This window comes from Python bivittatus, unplaced genomic scaffold, assembly GCF_059951505.1.
Source record: "Python bivittatus isolate LINGU-HERP-01145 unplaced genomic scaffold, Pbiv_v1 ctg000780_np1212, whole genome shotgun sequence".
NCBI lineage: Eukaryota > Metazoa > Chordata > Lepidosauria > Squamata > Pythonidae > Python > Python bivittatus.
This window is the reverse complement of record NW_028277108.1, coordinates 305,845-328,261: the sequence shown is the minus strand read 5'-3', so window position 1 is coordinate 328,261 and position 22,417 is coordinate 305,845. Positions and strand designations below refer to the sequence as shown.

Sequence of the window (22,417 nt, the reverse complement as noted above, 5' to 3'; positions counted from 1 at the left end):
TTCTCTGATTCTGTACGCTGCAGTAAGCAATTGAAAACAGCTCCCACTGGCATCAATACATAATTTTATGCATGTTCATTCAAAAGTAATTAGAATTTTGGGAATTGTAGTCACATAATAACCAGAGGATGCTAGGCTGGGTAAGGATAGACTAAGAAGGATAGCTTGAGTAAACCTATGCTTTATTCAGTACTTTTTAGAACTCTTTAAGTTTTGCTTTCTGGTAAGAAAATAATGAAATTCTACTGACACAGTAGGCTGGTTAAAAACTATTTTTTCTTACTTAGTGGTTTGGGGACAATGTTATAGGAAAGCGTCTCATATTCCAGTGGAAAGAGTTTACATAATTTCATAATCCATTTACATTCCAACTATAACTATTCACTTTAAGATGCCCTGCCATAGCAGCAAGAACAACTTGAATTCCAATTTAATGGTATGTTCTGAATGAAATGGTACATTTCATTATAATTTTTAAATGTTGTTTGACAATTGTAACTAAAGTTTTAAAAATATTTTGTTCTCTCAAATGAGGCATAACAGTTTAAATCTGGCCAGGAATCTGACTTGAATAATTCCAAGATGTATGAACAATAATGAATAAGAAAAGATTAAACCACTAAAGCTCTTTCTATAGTGATTACTGCAAGATTTTTTAAATAGTATTTCAAAACCAAATGTTTTGTTGTAGCTCTAGATAAATCCTAGATGGTTAGCTTGCTCCTGGGAAGTATGGGGAAAGAGAAAAGGAGATATAATTGTTTGTCCTTAATTTGTAAAGACACAACGCTCTGTCATAACGAAAAAATGGCATAATCACTTTGCAAAAGAATACATTTAAAGAACATATGTTCCTCTGTCTGAAAAGAACGTCCAACTCTACCATAACACAGAATAATGCTTAGATATGGAAAAGATCAATTCTTTGGCTGGCTATTTAGCACAGGTCTCCATTCTGAATGAGGTTTATGCAGTGAGGAATCCAATCTACTGCTAAGTTGTACCTTCACTGTCTCTTCTGTATATCTCAAACCTAAGCTTAAGCCTGGGATGTGAGATCCTCTCTTACTACCTAATGGCCTTCTTACAGTGGGTCAGTTCTATGTTCAAACATCTCTTATCTCCACCACAATTTTTGAGATTCCATTTGGAAGTACACAGAATCTACATATTGTAATGCAGTGTTGCTCTTAAAAAAAAACAACCATAAAATGTTTATTCAAAGCTGATTCGCTTACCACATCTACATACTGTACAAGGGATTTTGAGAATGTGCTCATCTGGGCCATACCTAGATGGATTTCATTATAATTCCATGTGCTCCTTAGAACACATCCAAGATGTCCGAAGTAGAGAAAATTTCAAGGGAAATGGGATAAATGAAGAACAAGCATTTCTAGGAACGTATGCCCTAATTAATAGAATTATGATTCTAACTGTAGAATCCTTGAAAGTACTATATACTCCCCAACAAAACAATATCATTTTTAAAACAGCACTATCATTTGCCCAAATTATGTTGATCAATTAGGAGCAATTTCAGTAACATGATTTTTCCCCCCTTACCTTTCTCCAGACCTAAGAACTATTATGGATAACAATTCAGAAAGATGCTTTTCTCATGCTATTGCTTCACCCCTCTGAAACCCATCCGGAAAGCAGTCTTTTTCCTTTGTCACTCTTCAAATCTTAGCACAAGTTGTTGGAAAAGATTAGTGCTGTGCAAACCATTTAGAAGGCCCTTGAAGAACCAAACCTTTGGAAGGATACAGCCACTTCAACACCTCGAAGAGCAGCTTCAGAACAGCCATTTCCTTTAAAGGCCTCAAAACAAAAAAATAATTTATTTATCCCATTTATATAGCTGCCCATCTCACGAGTGTGAATGTAATTGCTACTATATTTATACCTTTTTTGCTTTTATTATATCCTGGTAAATGATATTGCTTACACTAATCAAAAATCTGATTGTAGCCTTTGTTTTTGTGGGAGTTAAACCAAAAACTAGAGTTTCCCTGAGCAGAAATGCTGATAATGTCAACTACCAACTGCCACCTTACACCAAGCTTAAGAAAAGCAAAATATGGTAACCATTAGGCTGGGGGAAAGCAGATTCAAACTGCTGTGGGGATAAGAAGGAACTGAACTCTCATACTGATAGAGAGAAATCAACTGCTTAAGTACTTTTACCCTAGTATGCAATAAAAATTCTTATCTAGCTGTACCATGCTGAGGAGCTGGGTTGTTTCCAAGTTTGACCCCAGGAATCCTGACCCTTTTATTAAAATATAAAATATTTATACTTTAAAAATAAAATATTTATACTTTCTGTTACAAAACTATCTAAGTGTCTCATACAACATAATCTACATTAGTAAAACAAGAGCATAAAGTATAACAAATGAAAAATGGCATAAAACCATTACTAATCCTAATTAAAGAAATAGCAGGAAATGTTCTATATTAGAAATGTTTTTAATGTCTGGACATTTTTATAATTTTTAAATACTACTGTATTCTTATGATAAGAATTTACTTTTCCCAATGTCCAGAGCAACATTGCTACAAATAGTAATAAATTTCTTAGCAACTTCTTAAGCACAAAAGATCAACGAGAAAACTGAAGTGGAATGTAAATAGATTTAATCAAATGTATATAAACAGGCTTCAATCTGTCTTATCTTTGACCAGAATGATGATACAATATGCTGGTTTTCATTCAAGGACACAGGTTTCATATCATATCAGTTCAGTAAACTGGGACACGAACCAAGTAAATTCAAATAATCTGTACTATTATGCCTGCACATTGGATTGTGAGGAAATCAGTGAATAAAAATCAGTGCTATAAGATTCCATTATATTTAAGACTTCTAACTTTGTGCCCTGCATAAGTACACACAGACTTTTACAAGAAGTTAAAATTGTCTGCAAACATCAGCTATTTTTTAAAATATAAATTCAGTGTATTCACTGGTTATACCACTCACCATGGAAGAGAAATTCACCAAAGAGGTACTCTGATTTCCAGTGTTGCACCTAAAATTCAAAGGTTGGACTCTGTTCTTTGTGTCAGGACTCAGTGACCTGTCTGGATTAGGAGATAGTTTCTGGAAAGCAGTGCAAGTCATGCCCATGAAAACAGATGGCTTGATCCAAAAAGCTTCCAGAGCAATATTAAGAGAAACCTGTCAAAACAAATGTATAAAGTTAGTTTTTTCATGTCCATGTTTCGTATACATAAATACATACTTTGAAAATCATTCATATAGACCATTTTAAATCTCAAAGGAGACTGAATTTACTATGTTTAACAATATAAACTTGGAATTATTCTCCCTTCCATTTTTTTATGATAGATACGATCATAATTTTTATATAACCATCAAAACGTTTGTTACATTTAATTACACTTTAGTTCAACCAACTTGTTCTGAAATGAATGGAAATGGAGTGGGAATTACCCCACTGTAAAACAGAGGGCTAAAGCAATAATTTGTTATGGAAGAAGCACCTGGCATGAGGGAAAGGAGATCTTGAAGAAGGAAGTGGAGGATGGAGTAAGAACAGGTTCTCACATGGGCACAAGCCACCAGCCTGATAACGGATAAGTTTATTATTAAAACAAGAGACATTAGAAACCATTCCTCTTGCCCATAAGACAGTGGCTTGTAGCCTGTTATATTGTGTGGGAAGAGAAAAGAGCTAAGAATTTAAATGTTGATTTCATTATAAAGAGAGCTTACATTTCATATACAGCAGTTACTGGAATTCTTTCATAATGGTTTTATTAATTCTAGACAAGATCAGTCCATGGGAAAATCCTCAGATTTTAGGGAATGTGTAATTCACAAAAAATGAAGAAGGTGGTAACTTTGGAAGGATTCTTATCATCTTGGCCAGGCAAGGAAGTGGGTGCTTGGTATCTAAGGGCAGTGGCAGCTGCTGCAGCAGTTGCAATAGTTGATGGAATTTGGTTTGGAACGTGTAAGGGAGTGCCAGTTATGGCGGATGCTGCCACTCTTGTTGGTCTAGATGGTGCATCTGGGTTGCAACTTGGTTCTTATACTGGAGGAAGGTGGTGACCTGATCCATGGTCAGCAGGGGTTGCAAGAGGATCACTACCCATTGTTTAATATCAGTTACAGGAGTCTTGTCACACTTCACAATACACATGGCAATAAATACCACTTTTCCAGAAATTCAACTTCACATTCAGTTACAGCAGAAACTTCCTAGATTCAACAGAGTTAGATATGTTGCCTTGTTGCAGACAAGAACTTCCTTGTGCAGCTGGTTGGCCACTGTGAGAACAGACTGTTGTACTAGATGGGCCAAGGGTCCAATCCAGCAGGGCACTGGTTATGTTCTTAAGTTCTATGAAAAATTCATATATATGCAGAAGATGTGCCTACTACAGAACACAGGAATGAAGTCCTATACATATGTCAACCCCAAAGTTTAAATCCCAATCTGTTAAGTCAATGACTTTTCGCCATTTTTTTCTTGGTCTTGAAAGTCCTCTAGAGACATCTTACATAATGGTTTTATCTGGCCTTAGAATATGTTGGTTTTCACCCTGCCAAGTTCAGCCCTTAAAGCAAATTCACAAATATCAGATCCAGTACTGGTGTAATACTCTGATACTGGTGTAACCAAGAGTGATTCTGTTGAGATGGTTTATACTTTAGGCAAAAATCACAGCCTGCTATAAGTGTTTAAGACTTTGACTCAACTGGGGCCACCAAACAGATAATCTTACAGCATTTAATATCAACCAAATGGCATTTATACAGTTTTCCCAGTCCTCATTATTGCAGCTGAAATAATAAATCTGTTGCCAAAATTAGTTCCTATGATACTACATATTTTATCTGCAAAGAATGACTTGATTGTGGTAGCCATTAAGTTCAATATTGCCTATAGCTCTTGGTCAGAAGCAGTAATAATTCTATAATGAAGAAACTAATCAGAAATAGGTCTTACAACCACTGCTCTGTAAGTCTCCAGTACTTCTATAAGTATCTAGATTAAAAGATTTTTGAATATATAAGATCACAAAACCTCTTACGACAAGTGTTTTGCCTGGACAATATTCATCATCTGAATGATGTCTGAGATCTTCACAATTTATCAGGGGAATTAATGGCTTGTGGCTTGCACATAGCTGGAGAGGTTTCAATCCAAAAAGATACTAGGAAGATCCTTCATTCGTCCACAGTGCTACAATACACACATTCTCAATAGATATCCCAAGGTTCTGAATCTGTGAACATCCTAGAACTATAGCTTTACTGTAGTTATGTATTACTCAACCCATTCTATAGCTGCTTCACAAAAATATGCTAGTTGAAATAAAAAAAAAATGGCAGCACAAGCGCTTAAAAGTTGCCTGACAGTCCTGAAAGCATCCTCTAGTGCATGTCGCCATTGCCAAATATTTTGTGTTTATTTTAAGGGTGCAAAACCACTGCCAATTTTGGTATAAATCTTGTAAGATATTGCAGTTTGCTCCAAATTTTTTTTAATTCTGCTATGGATTCTAAAATATGATTTCTCAAGTATGGGAACTTTTTAATCCATGGGGGCATTTGTTCAGTTTTAAATCTGTGGCCTCTATGGCTAGTCTCCTACTATCTACTAGGACTTCAGATAGTCTACTACTATCATTGTCATGTTCACTCTCAGAAGCATGAGATCATCATGTTGTCTATGAAAATTAAAATGGTTTCCAGTGATATAGAAGCATAGAGTCTTTGGAACAATTAGCAAATGTAACAAATCCATAAACCTAAAGAAAAATCTATCCAAATGGTGCAATATATCTAGATGGATATGCTAAAGTTCACCAACAGCATCAGGCAGTGCGAATACCCAAGCATTCAAAAGTTGGGGAAGAATATACACATATTATTTATAATCTGGAGATATTATTCTCTCTTTATGTGGCTTTGTTCAGATATTTCAGGTCCATGCATATGGACATTGTGCTTTTTTTTTTTTTTTTTTACTGAACCACTAGAATTCACTTTTCTGTTGATTTAACCTTTTCAATCTCTCCGTGCTGTTTTTCTAGTTCTATCTCTAGTTCTGTTTTTACTTTGGGGAGTAGCAGGACTGATACCATTCCAGGTGAATGGATTATTTTGGAAAATATTTTTCCTTAAAGCCTTAACTTCAAGATTCTAAAGATTCCTACTTCCTTGTGACACTCTGTAAAGTTCTTCCATATGGTGCATTAAACCCTGTATCTTAGGCCAGAAATTTATCTCCCCATGTAGATCATATTCTCTGCCTCTATACTAGGTGCCAGTTATACAGCATCCTAGGAAATGTAAAGTCTTACTGCCAATAGTTTGTAACAGATGCTGTACTCAGATTCTGAAATCATGGCTATTCAGTTCCTGTATCAGTTTTAAATCCTACTGAATGGGCATTGATTTGTAAGGCACTTCCTATTTCATGGCAGAACCATGTGGTGTCAGAAAGAAATGCTCATTGTTATCACTGTATTTTTCAACATCTTCCATTGTCAAGGATTACAGATAGCTGCAAAGTGACCTGCTTTCTTATACCAATGACATTCTGCCCTCTGTGCATGACATTTCCCATTTCAGCTGTCCTGTTCAGATTGAAATGATTGTGGGGAAAAGCTTGCCTGGCTTGACTTTCTACCTGTTTCTTTGATGCAGATTTGCCAGGTGGCTATAGTCTTTTAGTAACTTCATTTAGATTAATCAGAATAGCAAAAATATCTATTCACATACTGTATCTTAATCTGTTTTCCCAGGTGGAAAACCTCCCTCCCCAGTTAATTCCTCCTTCTGTTCTTTCTGGCTTCTTCCTCTTCTTGGCTATTTCTTCCACTATTCATTAATTGGGACCCAAATAATGTATTATCTTGTTACAGTTGTATAGTTTAAAACCAAAGAAGTTGGTACTTTACAAACTGCTTAGCTTTACTGAATCATTTCTAGGTTCTGGCAACTAACAAAACATGTGACGAGTTATAAAAACAGTTGACTATATAACGTAACAAGCGACACATTTTTCAAGGAGCCTCTGCTTCTCCTGACCAAAGTTTTACCAAGTCAGGAAGCCATATATAACCTTAAGAAATACCTTTGATACAACTTGTGTATCGCTGCTCAGAATTTGATTTGAAATGCGTGCCACGCACTGTACAATTCTGGCACATGCTCTTCTTTCTTTTTGTGCCACCCATAATACATGGTCATCGACCACCATTATATTGCTGGCAATCTCTATGACGGCATCTGCAAGCTGGTAGGAGAAAAAGACAAAAAGAAAGAAAAAAAGAAAAAAAAATAGAGTATAAAGCATTTGACTTCTGTACAACATAAGGGCAAAATTGAAAACAGCTGTATTTAGGTGTTCTGTGAAGCTTTCAGGAACTTCCTGTTCTAGGAGCATCGGCTTACATTAGGTTTGGTAGTCATAAGAATAAATTGATGGATATGCCTCTTCGCAAGTCAGTGATTATCAACTCAAAACTATTTCAGAATTACGTGAGTCTGAGCAACTGTTTTATCGGGAATAAATGTATCTTTGCAGACACTTTGCAGCAAGAAGTTTTAGCAATAAAATATAGATGCAAAAAAACCAAAACAAAACAATAAGAATCCCTGAAGCAAACACAAGTCATTCAGTTATAAGAATTTGATTGTAAAGGTTTTTTTTTAAAGCATTAATTGCAGCTCACAATAATAAAAAGGCCAAATGATATATAAATGATATATAAAATAACAATGCAAATAGCTAGTAGGAAAAAACAGATTGAGTTATGTTGGAATAATTTTTTCATAAGAAATATTACATATCTTCATCATCAGATAAAGTCATCAGAGGAATCATATCCATAACTGAGAGGTAATAGCTGATTATGCTACGTACTCCGAACACCATTGGCTTGACCGTAGCAAATATCTGATATGTTGAAATCTGGCAAATAGCATCTCAGTAGCCCAATTCAGAAATCAGCCCAAACCATAGTTTCCATTTCACAAAAATCAAATCCCAAACCAATGCTTTAATTTCTAAATGTATGGTTGGTTTAAGCCATAATATGGTTTGTTTGTTCTTGTCTTTGCATCTAATATGAACCCAGCCACTGTGTTGAATGGCTAGTTTTTCAAATCACATATCCTTTTAATTGTTGAATAAGCCACAGTGACTGAATTTACACAAAAACCAACAACCCAAAGTCAAACAAACCACAGCTTAACGTCATATGTACCATCAGACATGGTATTCTAAATTAGAGGACATTCTACTAAAAACACTTTTATACTGATTTTGAAGAAGAGTAGCAAAATACTTTTGATTAGCATTTTAAAGGAAAATGAAATATTTAAACTAGATTTTTAAAAAGGGGTTATTTTTCATTGACAGGTTATAGTAGCTTTCCTACATAATCAGCCCACTTAATTTAAAAACTTGTTATTTAAAAAAATACGTCTGGTATGGCAAACTTTTCTTGACCTTGACATCTTTTAATTTTATTTAACATACATGCATTACAGATCTTTTAATGGGCAGTAAAATTGATCACATAGGACTACTACACTTTAATGAGCTGGGGATGTATGCCTGAACTGGGCCAGAGTTAATTATCCCCAAAGCACCATGATTATTGGAGCACATGGATTATTCTACTTCATATTCTACAACACGAAACACAGCATATAGCAATGATTTACCATCATCATGCTTGCTTTTAAGCTAACACATTTTCTCCAGAAGTACCAGTAAGTCCATTTCTGCTTACAGGTTGACAATGTAAGAAACATCCAAGAAAAGGAAAAGAGATACGATGCATTTTTCATTATTCCCTGAACAGCCATAAAAAGTCCCATGGTGAATCTATTCAAGAATATGAAGCAGAATAATCTAAGTGCTCCAAACGGGCATCCCATTTTTCTTTATTGATTGATTTATCTATTGATTTATCTGTTACCAGATTTATAAGGCCACCTAACTCAACAACGTGACAACAAAAAAACAAACCATAAACCAAAAGGAACCAGGTAATGCTAAAACATACATAATATATAAATACAAATATGGGATTACAACTGTTTAGCTGGCTGAAAGAGGGTTTGGGAATAGTGCCAGCACAGCACTGGACTTTTGAAATTGGTCATATTGTCAGGAAATATGCCTGAAACAAGTTTAGAAAAAACATTGATCACAGTCTCTTCCCTCCCACCTCTGTTGGGCTTACTGGAAGAAAATCTGTTTCACCAACTTCAGTATTTAAAAGAAAGCATTCTTTCTCTGAAGTTGTCTTTACACAATTTTCCCTCACCTTAAGTAAAACATTTTTAGATAGATCACTAATTTAGCCACTTATGTCTAGCTGAAATCTAAGATACCACTTTGTGAAAATGTTTAAAATCCAAGCCATTTAACTGCATGCTACTGAGAGAATTAAAAAGCATAAGGCATTTTACTGGCATGAATTCTAGTTTCACATGAGTTTGACAGGGCTGGAACCACAGGAAGCTTTGTTCGGCTCTTCAGAAAAGAGTGAAGAACTGTACGAGTCCAGGAAAATGTTAAATTGCACAAAGGCTCAGAGAAGCTTCACCTGTTTGAAGCAAAGAATGCTACTATAGGCTATATAAAAATACTGGTATCAAAAAGTTTACATTTACTCTGAATCAATAGGGCTTCACATTCAGCGGTACATCTGCTGAAATGTTCCTTCCAAGATCAACTTTGCAAGGTAGAAGGACATTAACGAAGCCAAAACAAAGGAAAAAGTGTTTCAAAATGTAACAATCATCAGCCCAAAATACTGCAATGGGAGCTTTATGCAACTATTTCATCAGAATTAGATGAAAGTTTTATTAAGTACACTATTGCCAGTAACACAAAAACATAATTTATGGCCTCAAGATTACTCCCATCTTTGAATGAGAATGCTTCATAATATATTTTGCTTTACTAAGCATTTAAATTTCTCTGGAGAAGGCTCTAATGCTGGGAAAGGTAGAAGGGAAGAGTAAGTACACATTCAAAATTTTTAGAAATACTGAAAATATGTCCATTTAACCTTACAATGAAAATATTCAGCAAAAGCAATTTTGATCCTAAGCTTATATGGTCAGAGAAAAGTCTATAATGAGTAAGAATTCTTTTTGGTACAGGAAGTCCTCAGGTTACAATGGCAATTGGGACTGGGAACTCTTGCTAAGCAATGTGGTTGTAAAGTGCAATGTCAAGTGACCACATCCCTTAGCGATGGCAGTCCTGGTTGCCCTCATTAAACGAGGACTGCATGGGTTGTTAGGACCTATGCGAGGATCTCACGTGATCATGACTTCTGACTTCCTCCTGGCTTCCCTACTGACTCTGCTTGTGGGAAGCCAGCAGGGAACTTCAGAAATCACAATCACATGACTGCAGCTCGTTGCAACATTGTAATTGTGAATTGGACACTGAGCACCTAGATCATGATCACATGACTGTGGGGATGCTGCAATGGGTGGAACTTGGAGGACCTGTTGTAAGTTTCTCTTGTTCAGTGCTGTTGTAACTTTGAATGGTCGTTGAATGAATGTCATAACCCGAGAACTACCTGCACATTATCTAATTCAAATTTTAAAGACTACATGAAAAGCTCTTGAGTAAAAAGTTGGAATTACTCTTTTAAACGATACACCCCTCCAGAAAAATCACTACTGGACATTAATATATACTTTAGGAAAAAACTTCTGTCTTAAATTTACACACTTGTGTTCTAACATTAATCATCATATAAGTTAGCCAAATAGAATCTTACATCTTTGATTTCTTCCATATATGCAATTAGCTTTTCCAGCATGTAAGCCAAATAGATAACATCCACTTTATCTGCAAAGTTGGCAGCATCTCTTGTGTAGGCTGCTAGCTGATGAGAAAATTCAAGTGCATTGGTAGCATTAAGATGCCTCTGAAAAGAAACATTTCAAGATATAAAATTCAGTTAAAAGTTTAATTCTATTTTCTACATTAAAAAAATTACAAATTTTGTTCTAGAGATGAAGAACAATATTGATGTAAAATTCAAACTTGCAAAAAACATTATATTGTAAAATACTTAAATTGTTTAATAAGAACACTATGTTCTAAAATACTTAAATGTCCAGTATAAGACTTGCTATGTCAGTACCAAATCTTTGGAAAATTAAATCATTTTTTGTCAAGCAGCTTTCCCTTGTGGCATCATGAATACCAATCCTGCTTCAATAATTTAATTTAATTTAATTTAATTTAATTTAATTTAAAAGATAAGGAATAATGCCATGAGAACCAAGTCTGAATCAATGTCACAGTCTGTTTACACTTTCTTATTCCAATACAGAATAGCTGAATACAACTAGAGGTTGTATATGTTAGGATATTTTAGAACCTATTCTTGTTATATAGTTTAGATAACAGAGACTTTCTCTGCAGAAACCTGTTAAGAAATATGTGACATTTACGCATACAATAAATTCTGTGCAAGAGTATGGTTTACCTGACTAAAGGCATGAAGGATTTGAGTTACTTCCTGTGAATAAGGACATTTGGAATAGCTTTCTTCAGCCCACCAACCTGTGCGGTTACAATTACGCCATGCTTTTAACTCTTCTGCCCCATTCAGAAAGGAAGCTGATCTTAGGGAATGCTGAAGACATGAATGGTAAGCTGTTACACCTGCCACAGTTTTAGGCCACCTGTGAAAAGAATAAAAATAAGCTACTGCAATGCTACACTCATACATTAACATTAGATAATGCAAGGTTCCAACCTCAGGCACACTTGCTAAGGAATACTGTATATTCCACTGAATTTATGAGATTTCGAGGTAAACTAGGAGCAGGTAAGCTTTTTTCCATCAAAATACTATAGCTGTAAATTGTTTAGGGGAACCTAACTGCCAATGATGGGAACAGCTAAAACAAATGGTGGCCATTCCTTTCTCTTCACATGAAAAGCTGCTAGAAAGAGGCAGGTTATTTTTGCCAGAGGACTGAATTGCTTGCTTGGAAAGGCTTCTGTACTTAGCAATGGATTTTTAAAAATTAAGCCCTAAGGCTACAGGTTGCCCATCCTTGCAACAGATAATGTAATACATCAAATCTGTCTTGAACTGGAGCCCATAGAGCAATTTTCCTTACCTACTTTATATTGAATAATAGGTCATTCTGTTTGAAATCATTTTAATTGGTATATTTATTGACTAAAGGGCTTGATCTTTCTACCTTAAAAATGGCAAAACTCGCTCCCTTTATCTTGGCTGGGATGAGTTACAACTTGGCTCCTTCCTCCCGGGCCACTTGCTACTCGTTAGTAGGACTGCTCTGCCCACCCCAACCTCCATTATTTTGGACTGAAAAATCCCAAATTCCCAGGTAGCATGATCAATAGTCCCAACACGGCAGGACAAAGTCAGGTTTGCAAAGCAAGGTTCAAATATTGTAGATGAACAGAAAAATATTTTCCTTCCCATCCCTTTTATATCATGTTTATTACATACACCCTTTCAAATTGAAGACTTTTTATTTTTTAAATGTTAGTATCGTTCCAAAAATGCTTAGGTACATTGGTACCAATAATAATATCAGTAACTGCAGTATGAAAACAATAATATGTTCAATGTATTGCTGAATATCAATTTTATTTTGTTTTTTATTTAAGACTATAAAGACTTTTTTCTTCAGACAATGAATGAAAGATCAAGCTCTCAAATTTCCCTTCATACATACATAGAGAGATTCATACATATGTATAATGCATCTTATTTTATAATACCACAATGTTTTTCCACGGATGAATTTTTGCTTCATTACCTTCCCTCAAAAACTCCCATATACAGTATAGAAAACTATTACATCAGGAGGAAGGATAGAATAGAGCTTTCTTCCTAATATATTATGGGCAGGTATGCAGTAGCATTCAGTCAGTTATGACATCTCCTCCACTCCACAGTCTGATGTAGTACTGTCAAGATATAACTTTAAAATCTCAGTGAGGAGTAACTCATATTTATAACTGGCACTGGCAGTCTTTAGTTAAATTTGCAGAATTTTTATAAGTTGTCAGCATGAAAATGATAACCTATGGTATAACAGTAACAATCCAAGAGGGATCAAAAATAGTTTTTGCCACTTAGGAAAATATTTAATCAATAATTTTATATAATACATTGGCAAAACTGAATTTTCATTTCTAAGCAAAACTACAGTAGGAAACTTATGGTCTTATTTTCCATGTTTGATAACCACTAAAATAACTCACTCTGAAGAGAAAAAACAGTGCATACAAAATCAATCATGGTAAGAATGTTGTAAGTAATTAAAATGCATTAGGAATCATAGAGCATTTCTGATCTACTCCTAGACTGTATGTCACTTTAATGAATGACTGTACTCAAGGAACAAGATGCTGCTCGTCATCCTATTTGCTTCAAACTCAGGGTACTTGGTCTATGAACTAAGAGCTCTTAAAGCAGTGGTCTATATGTGTGAACTTCAATTCCCAGAATTCTCAGCAATGGTCATATAGAGAATTCTGGGAGCTGAAACCCACATATCTCGAAGAACTAGTGCACCATTGGGCTACCCTTGCAAATTGGTTAAAAATCATAAATTCATGTGAAGACCTGCACCTTATATCATTTGTCTTGGCATACCTTATGGTGTTGCAGTATATATCTGAGACTCCCTTTTTCATTATGATCCTATCTGGGAATTAAGATGGAAAGAAGTCCCCTGCTTTCAGAGCCTATTTCTGAGGCACATAGCACAGGACCTTTTCTTGTGTCACCCCAAACTAGGGAATGCCCTTCAATCAGGCCTATCAAGCTGCATTTAAGGAATTATCTTAGGATCCTGGTTCTAGTTTTAGTTATGCTGGGACTATAGCTCCCCAGAATTGCAGCCTGGTCTGCCAACACACTGACTGTAATAGTTCCCACTCATCTGAAGATTACCAAGATGGGAAAGGCTACACAAGAGCACAGAGTTTTGATGGCTAAGATCTGGAAACACCAGGACACCAGGATTTTTTCCTCACTTAAAAGTATCTTACAATGAAAGGAGGAAGAAAACAAACATAACCATCATCTCATAATAGCTTTTGTTCACTGAAGCTTGCATTACAAATCCTTGCAGCAAGATTTCAATTACACATACCACCTGGACCTGTCAGCTCAAAACAGTCAACCTTTCCATTTTATTTAATGCATCTCTCTTTTTAAAACAGAGAGAGTGTGTGTGTGTGTGTTTAGTTTTGGTTTTGTGCTTGTAATAGCTTGCTTCCAACATATATGCTATAATATCAAAACCTCAGAGACATTTTCTTGATACGTTATTGGCAGGGAAGCTCATTCAAAAGGAGAAACCTTTCAAAAACGCTTCAGGTGTTAATGTTAACTTTTAGTTCCAAAGATATTCCTTAGAATTCTGAATTCATTACTTTGAAATGACAAAGGAATGTATGGACTCATGCTTTTGATATATGTTTCTAAAATAAATTTGTGCAGAATGTTTGAATGATGATCAATAATGAAACAAATGTGAATTTCTCAGCTTTTTGATTTATAGAAAATGAAACAGCAAATTGGCTCTCGTCTTAGCTGAGCATCTATTTATCTTTTATTTGTTTTTGTTTTTTAAGATGACATTTACCAGCATTGGAGGGATAGGTTTCTTAATGAAAGCTGTAGTCAGTACAAGCTTATATAGTGTATTTTAAAACTGACTCATTAAAGAGCACCTCAAGTTGAGCTTTTCTGTGCTGAGTAGAAATGCGGCATGTCTCTTGGGATAATTGTGTCTTGAACTTTGCAAAGAAAAGCAAAGATTTTCCTCCTCAAAACCTTGCATAGCTCTTTTACAGATGTTTATCTGTGGTGAAATAAGGTCATTTTTACTTTGTTTTGTCTTTAAATAACTTTAAATAGTGGAAATCTCATGAAACTGTCAAATGTCATTAAATGTTTGCAGTCACACCCTCAAAGGTCATGTGGTTTCACATGAGTACATTAAAATATTGTGCCTAAAATATCACAAAGTCATGCTAACTCAACGTCTGGCAACTTTGCAAGATTTCAGCCATTTATCAAATTTAATTTTGGGGTTCTAGGCCTGCGTTGGAGGCTGTTGTGGGTATAATGAGCTTTGTGGATTCTTCAGAATTTGATTTAAGAGATAGCCCGTCAAGACACTGCTCATGTATTTTTCTCTTTTTATTCAGCAAACAAAGCAGCAAAAGCTTTTAGTTTTGATTCTAGGCCACATTCCTTTTTCTCCATTCTCCTGTCTTTTGTATTGATAACAGTCACAATAAATCAATTACCAATTGCTTGAGTTAGAAGCAACTACCCAGGCATTTTAAAATGAGTTATTTCTCTACTAAGAAAACAATATTGTCTGCTCTTGGTAAAGCCGATTTTCTTATGCGTATATTCTAGAGTCTTGGTTAAATATGAGTATTTTACTCCTACCTTCTATTCTCACTTCCCACTTTGATCTTGGCCAGTCCTTCTCTCTCTCAGCCCTAGGAAGGAGGCCATGGCAAACCACTTCCGAAAAACCTAGCCAAGTAAACTGCAGGGACTTGTCCAGGCAGTCGCCAGGAGTCAACACTGACTTGAAGGCACAAACACACACACAAAAGTATAAACACACGGTCTGGCATTGTTTCTCTCTCTTGGGCTGGCAAGTGCTCTCTTTTCAGCTTTCCATGAAAACCATTTAAAAGGGTAGATTTTGTCTTACACCAATCCCTCTGTGGTGAGTCTTATCCCAAGCTCCCTAATCCACTTCTAAGAATCTTCCTCTGGCCTTTCCTCAAACCAACAATTTTAGGTCCATGTTGTTTTGCTAGCCAGTATGCTTTCAACTCTGTTCATGAAAAGTCCTCCTATCTATAAGCTTTTTTTAAAATACTCCACCTTCTTTGACATCTTCACCCCTCCCTTCTCCCATGGGAAAAATATTATTATGGGATACTATGCTATCTCTGCTACTCTCAGACTCTACTGATCTACAAGGGAAAAGAATGTCTGCTTGGGTGGTTGTGTGGATACATCTTCTTTTTCTTTCTTTCTTTTTTTTTTTAGAAAGTGTTGGGGAAGTGTCATCTTTCCCAAACCTTTCACAGATGTCATTGGTGTCAATTCTGTATCTAAATAGAAAATCAACAATTTGGTGCTGTTTTCCTGACTGATGCTCAATAACAAATTTATATGGTTAATATCAGTATCAGCGGCTGCTCTTTAATTAAATGTGATGTTCCAAAATCTCTGTTTCATGAAGCTCAACATTTTGCTCCATGACTTAAGATACTGTATGTCTCAGTAGCTCTTTAAAATGGTCTGGCTTCAAAAAACTAATTGAGGCCCACTCAAACTCTGGGTATAATTGATGGGTTTTACGTACAGCAAAGCACTATAAATTATGTCATACTGCTTTTGAAAATTTCTTCAGCTTCATAAGTGATTATCTACATGGATGTGTAAGTGTTATTTGAAATACTCAAACCAACCTTTCTTGGGTGTGTAAAACTGATCCTTTCAATTACAGAAGGTAGTTTAATTTATGTTTTTTACATTAATGTGCTTCATATTTGGAAAAAAAAAACCTCTACATACCAGACAACCAATCTGTTCCTAGGTACTGAAGCAGGTAAGAATATAAGCCTTCTTAAAATATTTCTGAAACAAAATTGAAGGCATAAGTCTAATAATATGTGTCTATAAATAAAAGTAGATTTTGAAAAACTCATGATAATGTTATTTTGGGAGAAATATTTCCTTTACTGAGGGACGAGGAATATAGTAAAGTAGGGTAAAGGAAGAATCTTTAAATCTCCTTCAGAATTCACAGTGGTTTAATGCTCAATTTATATAAGAAAACACTTATTAACTATTCTTCACTTTGTCTTTTGGAATAATGTATCAGTTGGACTTGAATGCTGCACTAAGCCAAAGTTGATTTAACTTTTGAATAAACTGCAGTTGAATAACTCACAATACACTCGGCTATAAGCCATGGTTTACAAATTCCAATGGGTGGGCTTACACATGTTAAACTAGCAATCAACCAAACATTTTAGTTTATTTTGATATGCAAATGCAGAGAAACTTATTTTTGGTTGCTGCACTGTATCACTGCTGCTGATAGCTATAAATGAAGCTTTCAAACCTAGTAAGATAACCTGAGAAGCAAATATGTCATCATCTTGTTTTACTTGACTGCTGTTATTAGTCTAGCTACTTGGTCTGAAAAACTTGTTTGGTCAGGAAAGGCAATCTGTAGAGCTTCCATAAGAAAAAACAAAATTACTATGTCTAATAACTGAAATAACTTCAAAAAAAGAAAATCTTACCTGAAATCTCCTTTATTGTTAATTATTCTCTCAGCAGGACAATAAGGTGCAGCTGTTTCTAGTACAACAATTTCCACCTGCTTAGAAGTGCTTCCATAGGAGTTGTTAACCACACATTCCCACATTCCAGTTGCATCAATATCAATGCTGGACAAGATAAGCTCACTGCAAAAGAATAAAGGTTTTTTAAAAATAACTAGCTTAAACACATGTAACTATGAAAATTCTTATACAGATGTTCTATATTAATTTGTAGCTTGTCCTAGACAGCCAAATGCTGTAATAGTATCATATCAATCTTACTTATGAATAGGTATGTTGCTGTGCCGGAAACTTCCAGGCATGCAAAAGAGAATTTACAGCATACATATTTCTTTCTATTCCCCTAGAAGTCTAGTAAACTCAACATCTAGAGTAGATCTATAGTGAATAGAAAGAAACCTGCCACCTCTTACAATTAAACAAATTAGTACCATACTTATAAAAACATATGTTTTCAAATGATCATAATTCTTAGAATTAAGGCACTGAGTTCGGGATAAATCTGCATTACTTCTGTTTAGTTCCTACTGAAGTCCATGAGATTTGACTAACTTTGCCCATTCTTTTGTAATATAATCTAAGTAACTAAATCTATATCCAATCTACTAACAATTATTCCACAGACCACTAAAGTATGTTTATGAAAACTGAAATCAGTGGTCTTAATGTCCATCAGACTATAGCAATGCATAAAAACAATCCAAATAGTTTAACAAAAAACAGTGGTTTCAGTACATAGTTAAAATTCACTTAATAGTCTTCTAGGTATTTTATTTTTTCCCCATCTATCTTATTTTATAGGTCATTCTATGAGAGTAAAGGCTTTCATTCTTTGATATCTTGTCATTTATCCTGTACACCAGAGACTCAGTCTCCAAAATGCATCCAACTTTGAAATGAGCATTCAATACCACTTCTAGTACATTATCCTAACATGATTCTAACTCTGAATGAGATTCATAATTATGAGAGTTTCCTCCCCCACTCCACCTCCCAAATCTATCCCTCAGCATTGTGAAACTCTAACATTCAAGAAATAGTTATGGTTCTTTTAAGAATCTTTGTCAATATTCAGCAGGAGTAGAACTCCTGTGATACCAGCCTCAGCCAGCTGTTTGCAGACAACACTATGAGAAAAAAGTATCTCAGTTAAGCCTTTGTCTGTGCTATCCAAGGTCCTGAAAGTTCCTTGATTATTTCAAGATCCAGATCTTGCAGGATTCTGCACTGTATCTTATGAATATCTGAGTCAAAAATACACATCCCCTGGTCTTAAAACCAGCCCAAGGCATGAGAATCCAAACTAAAATATATAAGATACTAATAATCATATAATTATTATATTAAAATTATATTAGTAAATATAATTATTTACTATTATTATCTTATATTAGTAAATACAAATATAAGGAGTGAAAAATTAAACAGCAGTATTTCATGCCATGTTTTCTTTTAGGTTAAATGACATTTCATTTAACAGTGAAACAGTGCCTATTATTTTGGATTTTTTGAGTAAACATTCTAGGAATTTGTGATAAAATACTGTTTAGTTAAAAAGATCCTGCTGCATACACGGAATCTTTATGAACATTCAATGTTATTTTCAGTAGTAACTTTAAATAAAGTGTAAAGTTTATTCTATTTTGTTCTAGCCATGACCTTACAAGGATGAAAAATCGCAACTGCATTTTTATAATTTCATTTTTACCTCTCTTTTCTTCTTAGTGAAACACTAGAATATTTAATCATTCACAAAAGTTGCTAAAGCCAAACTTACTAGATAAGCACATCACAGCTACATTTTGTAAGAAGCTGTAGTTTTGTGTGGGATTCAGGGCTGAACTTTGTGGCACCCCAACCAATGTCTCATTCCAGTTTGATGAATAATCATGGATGAGTACTCTGAGAATGATTTTTGAGTCAGGTATATTGACTTATTTTCATGCCATCCAGCTAATCAGCACGTCATGGGGCATTTTCTCAAATGTTTTGCTAAAATCAAGATACATCCAGACTTATAGCATTCCCATAATTGGGAAAGGATATTACCCAGTCAAAAAATCAGATAAGATAGTCTGGAAAAAAATGTTTTTGACAAATCCATGATGGCTTCAAGTAATTATGACACAGTTCATTCTTACAGATTAATCTCTTTATGACTTTCTCTAGAATCTTCCCAGCTATCAGAGTTAGACTGACTGGTTGTAATTCCCTGAACTATCCACTTCCTCCTCTTGAAAACAGATACTATATATGTCCTCCATCAATTGCCTGGCACTTCATTCAGTCTCCAGAATTAGTCAGAGAGAATGAATAAAGAATCAACCAATCCATTAATTAGTTTACTACTCTAGGATATAGCTCATCTGGCCCTGTAGATTTAAACTCACTTAAACAAACAGCTGTTCTGTTGGTTGGTTGCTTTTGTTTTGTTTTAAATCAACCTCAGGCTTCAATCCTGCCCATTCCTTCTTCTCATTACAGTCACCCTTGGTAGAACAGACAAGCTCTTCTCATAGAAGACTAAGACTGCTTTGCCTTTTCTTTCTGTAACCATGTTGCCTTTTTCATACATCAGCAGCTGGTTTACTTATTTATTCATTTAATTTATATAGCTGCCCACTTGATGTGTGAGTCAGCACTGTTTACACAATTAAAAAGAACATAACCCAAAACATAATAACACTGCACCAGAGGCAAACAACAAGGAACAATCAAGATGGATTCACAAAACCTCCTGACTCAATGCCTGGGGGAGAGCCAGATCCTCAGAGCTTTTCAGAAAGCAGGCAGGATCAGGGTCATCTGGAGCTGGGGGGAGTTTTATTCCACAGGCAGGCTTGACAACAGAAAAGGCACATCTCCTGGATTTCACCAGATAACATTGCTTGAGTGATGGGACCTGGAGCATGTCAACCCTGTTAGATCCTACTGGATAGGGAGAGGCAATCAGAAACAGGTAGTCCTGCAAAACCTAGGCTTTATGCCATGAAGGGCTTTATAGATGACAACCAGCACTTTGAATTGAACCTGGAAGCCCAGTGGCAACCAGGGCAGCTTGGAAAAGTAGTGGTGTCAAAGTGTTCCCATGATAACTCGCACTGCTGCATTCTGAACCAGCCATAGTTTCCAAGTGATCTTCATGGGTAGCCCTACGCAGAGCATATTGTGGTAATTCAGATGAGAGATTACAATAGCATGAAGGATTGTTAGTAGGGCCTCCCAATCCAGAAATGGGCACAATTGGCTGCTATCTGTTCTTCCAGGAGGGTAGAAGGTAGGAATCTACAAGGACCCCTAGGTTTCATACAAGGTCTGTTTGGCATAGTGCAACCCCATCCAGAACCAAGGATGGAAACCCTCCAGATCCAGGTGGCCCCAAATCCACAGCCATTCATTCTTGCTAGGGTAGAGCCTGAGCCTGTTCTTCCCCATCCAGATCTCTATAGCTTCCAGACACTGAGGCATCACTTGACCAGCCAAGAGCTGAGACATATTGCTAGATATCATGAGCATACGTATGACACCTAATGCCCTGCTTTCGGATGACCTCAATCAGTGGTCTTATGTAGATGTCAAACAGGAGTAGAGAGATAAGCAAGCCCTGAGGCAACCCACAAAGCAAGAGACAAGGGCTGTATTTTCCTCCCTTCAATACTGACTAGAACCAGCTCTGGAGGAGAAAGGAGAACCGTTACAACACCACAACTCCCATTCCAAAAACACTGAGCAGTCCATAAAAACGCCATGGTTATGTTGTTTTATGTAGATAAAATCTAACAGAAGCTAATATAGAATAAAGATAAGACGGGAAAAAAGAAAAAGAAAGGCAAAGCCAAAAGTGCAGAAGAAAGAAAGAAAACAAAATATAAAGAAGTAGCTTCTGTGCAGCAGTTATTTACCTCTTACTCTATGGCTATAACATAACTCTCTTTTTTCTAGAATCTCTTTTTTCTAATCATCAAAACCACAAAACATAAGTTCATTTTTTTCTGTTTCACACAAAAGATCTATAAGGGGTTTCCACTCAGCAATAAATGTACATAATGTCTTTTCTCTGATCAAAGAAGTCAAACCATGGTTATGTTATCGAAGACTATTAAGAGATCAAGGACTAGGATGGACAGACCCACCCCCATCCCAGTCCCACTATAGGTCATCCACAAGCATGATCAATGCTGTCTTAGTATTGTGCCAAAGTCTGAAATCCAATCCATTTCCTTCAGAGCCCTCTAAAGCCAATCACCTTAACCTCCTTGTCTCAGAAAGGACATTTGGAGTTCTGTTGGAAATTGTTCAACACCAGTGGGTTCAGGAATGGATTTTTAGGAGCAGGTAGACCACTTCTTCTAAGTGCAAGAGTGCAAGTGCAAGTGCAAGAATTCACCCCTGCTTGGACCCAACCACAATATCACCTCTTGGGGGGATTTAACCAACCAGGAGGGACATGGATCTAATGAACAAGTTGCTTCACCCACAGTTCTGATATACCAGTCCATTTCCTTGGAATGAGTGAGCTCAAACTATTCCCAGACAACTATGCCACACTATACTTCAGGAAACTCAACAGTGTCCAGCTCAGAGCACATCTGAGCAACTTCATCTGACAGATGCCTTGAATAGTCCTCACAGTGGCTCTTCAAATGATCTTCTGACCTATCCCTCCATAAGGGGGATCAGGTCACGTTAAATAGGGCAATTAGATGGCAATCTGCAGATAAAATAAAAGTGGAAAAATAACCACGTTCTGCCACTTGTTGACTTAATAAAAACCCTTAATCACGTTCAGTCAGAATCACTCTTTTGTCTTTCTCCTGCAGTGCTTTAGGTACCTCTTCTGCCATTGAATCTTCCAGAGTTCCTTTGAAAGCCAAGGGGCCTCCAGGATCCATGTGCACAGAGAGACCACAACAGCACAATCCAATCCAAATCTGTTACTTCACCACCCTCTCATTCCAAAAGGTAACAAAAGCCTCAAGAGAAATGTGCAACA

The 22,417-nt window shown here is 36.0% G+C and overlaps 1 protein-coding gene across 1 annotated transcript in view; it reads right to left on the bottom strand.

The window, feature by feature from the left end:
* The window catches only part of LOC103062782 (adhesion G protein-coupled receptor A3), a 398,539-nt gene that overhangs the window by 175,552 nt on the left and 200,570 nt on the right, over window positions 1-22,417 (bottom strand). The window contains exons 8-12 of the mRNA XM_088128977.1: window positions 17,383-17,547; window positions 11,525-11,723; window positions 10,808-10,957; window positions 7,123-7,284; window positions 2,991-3,188 (exon numbers count right to left, since the gene is read on the bottom strand). Of these exons, the coding sequence (XP_087985103.1) occupies window positions 2,991-3,188; window positions 7,123-7,284; window positions 10,808-10,957; window positions 11,525-11,723; window positions 17,383-17,547 (874 nt within the window). The remainder of the gene's footprint in view (window positions 1-2,990; window positions 3,189-7,122; window positions 7,285-10,807; window positions 10,958-11,524; window positions 11,724-17,382; window positions 17,548-22,417) is intronic.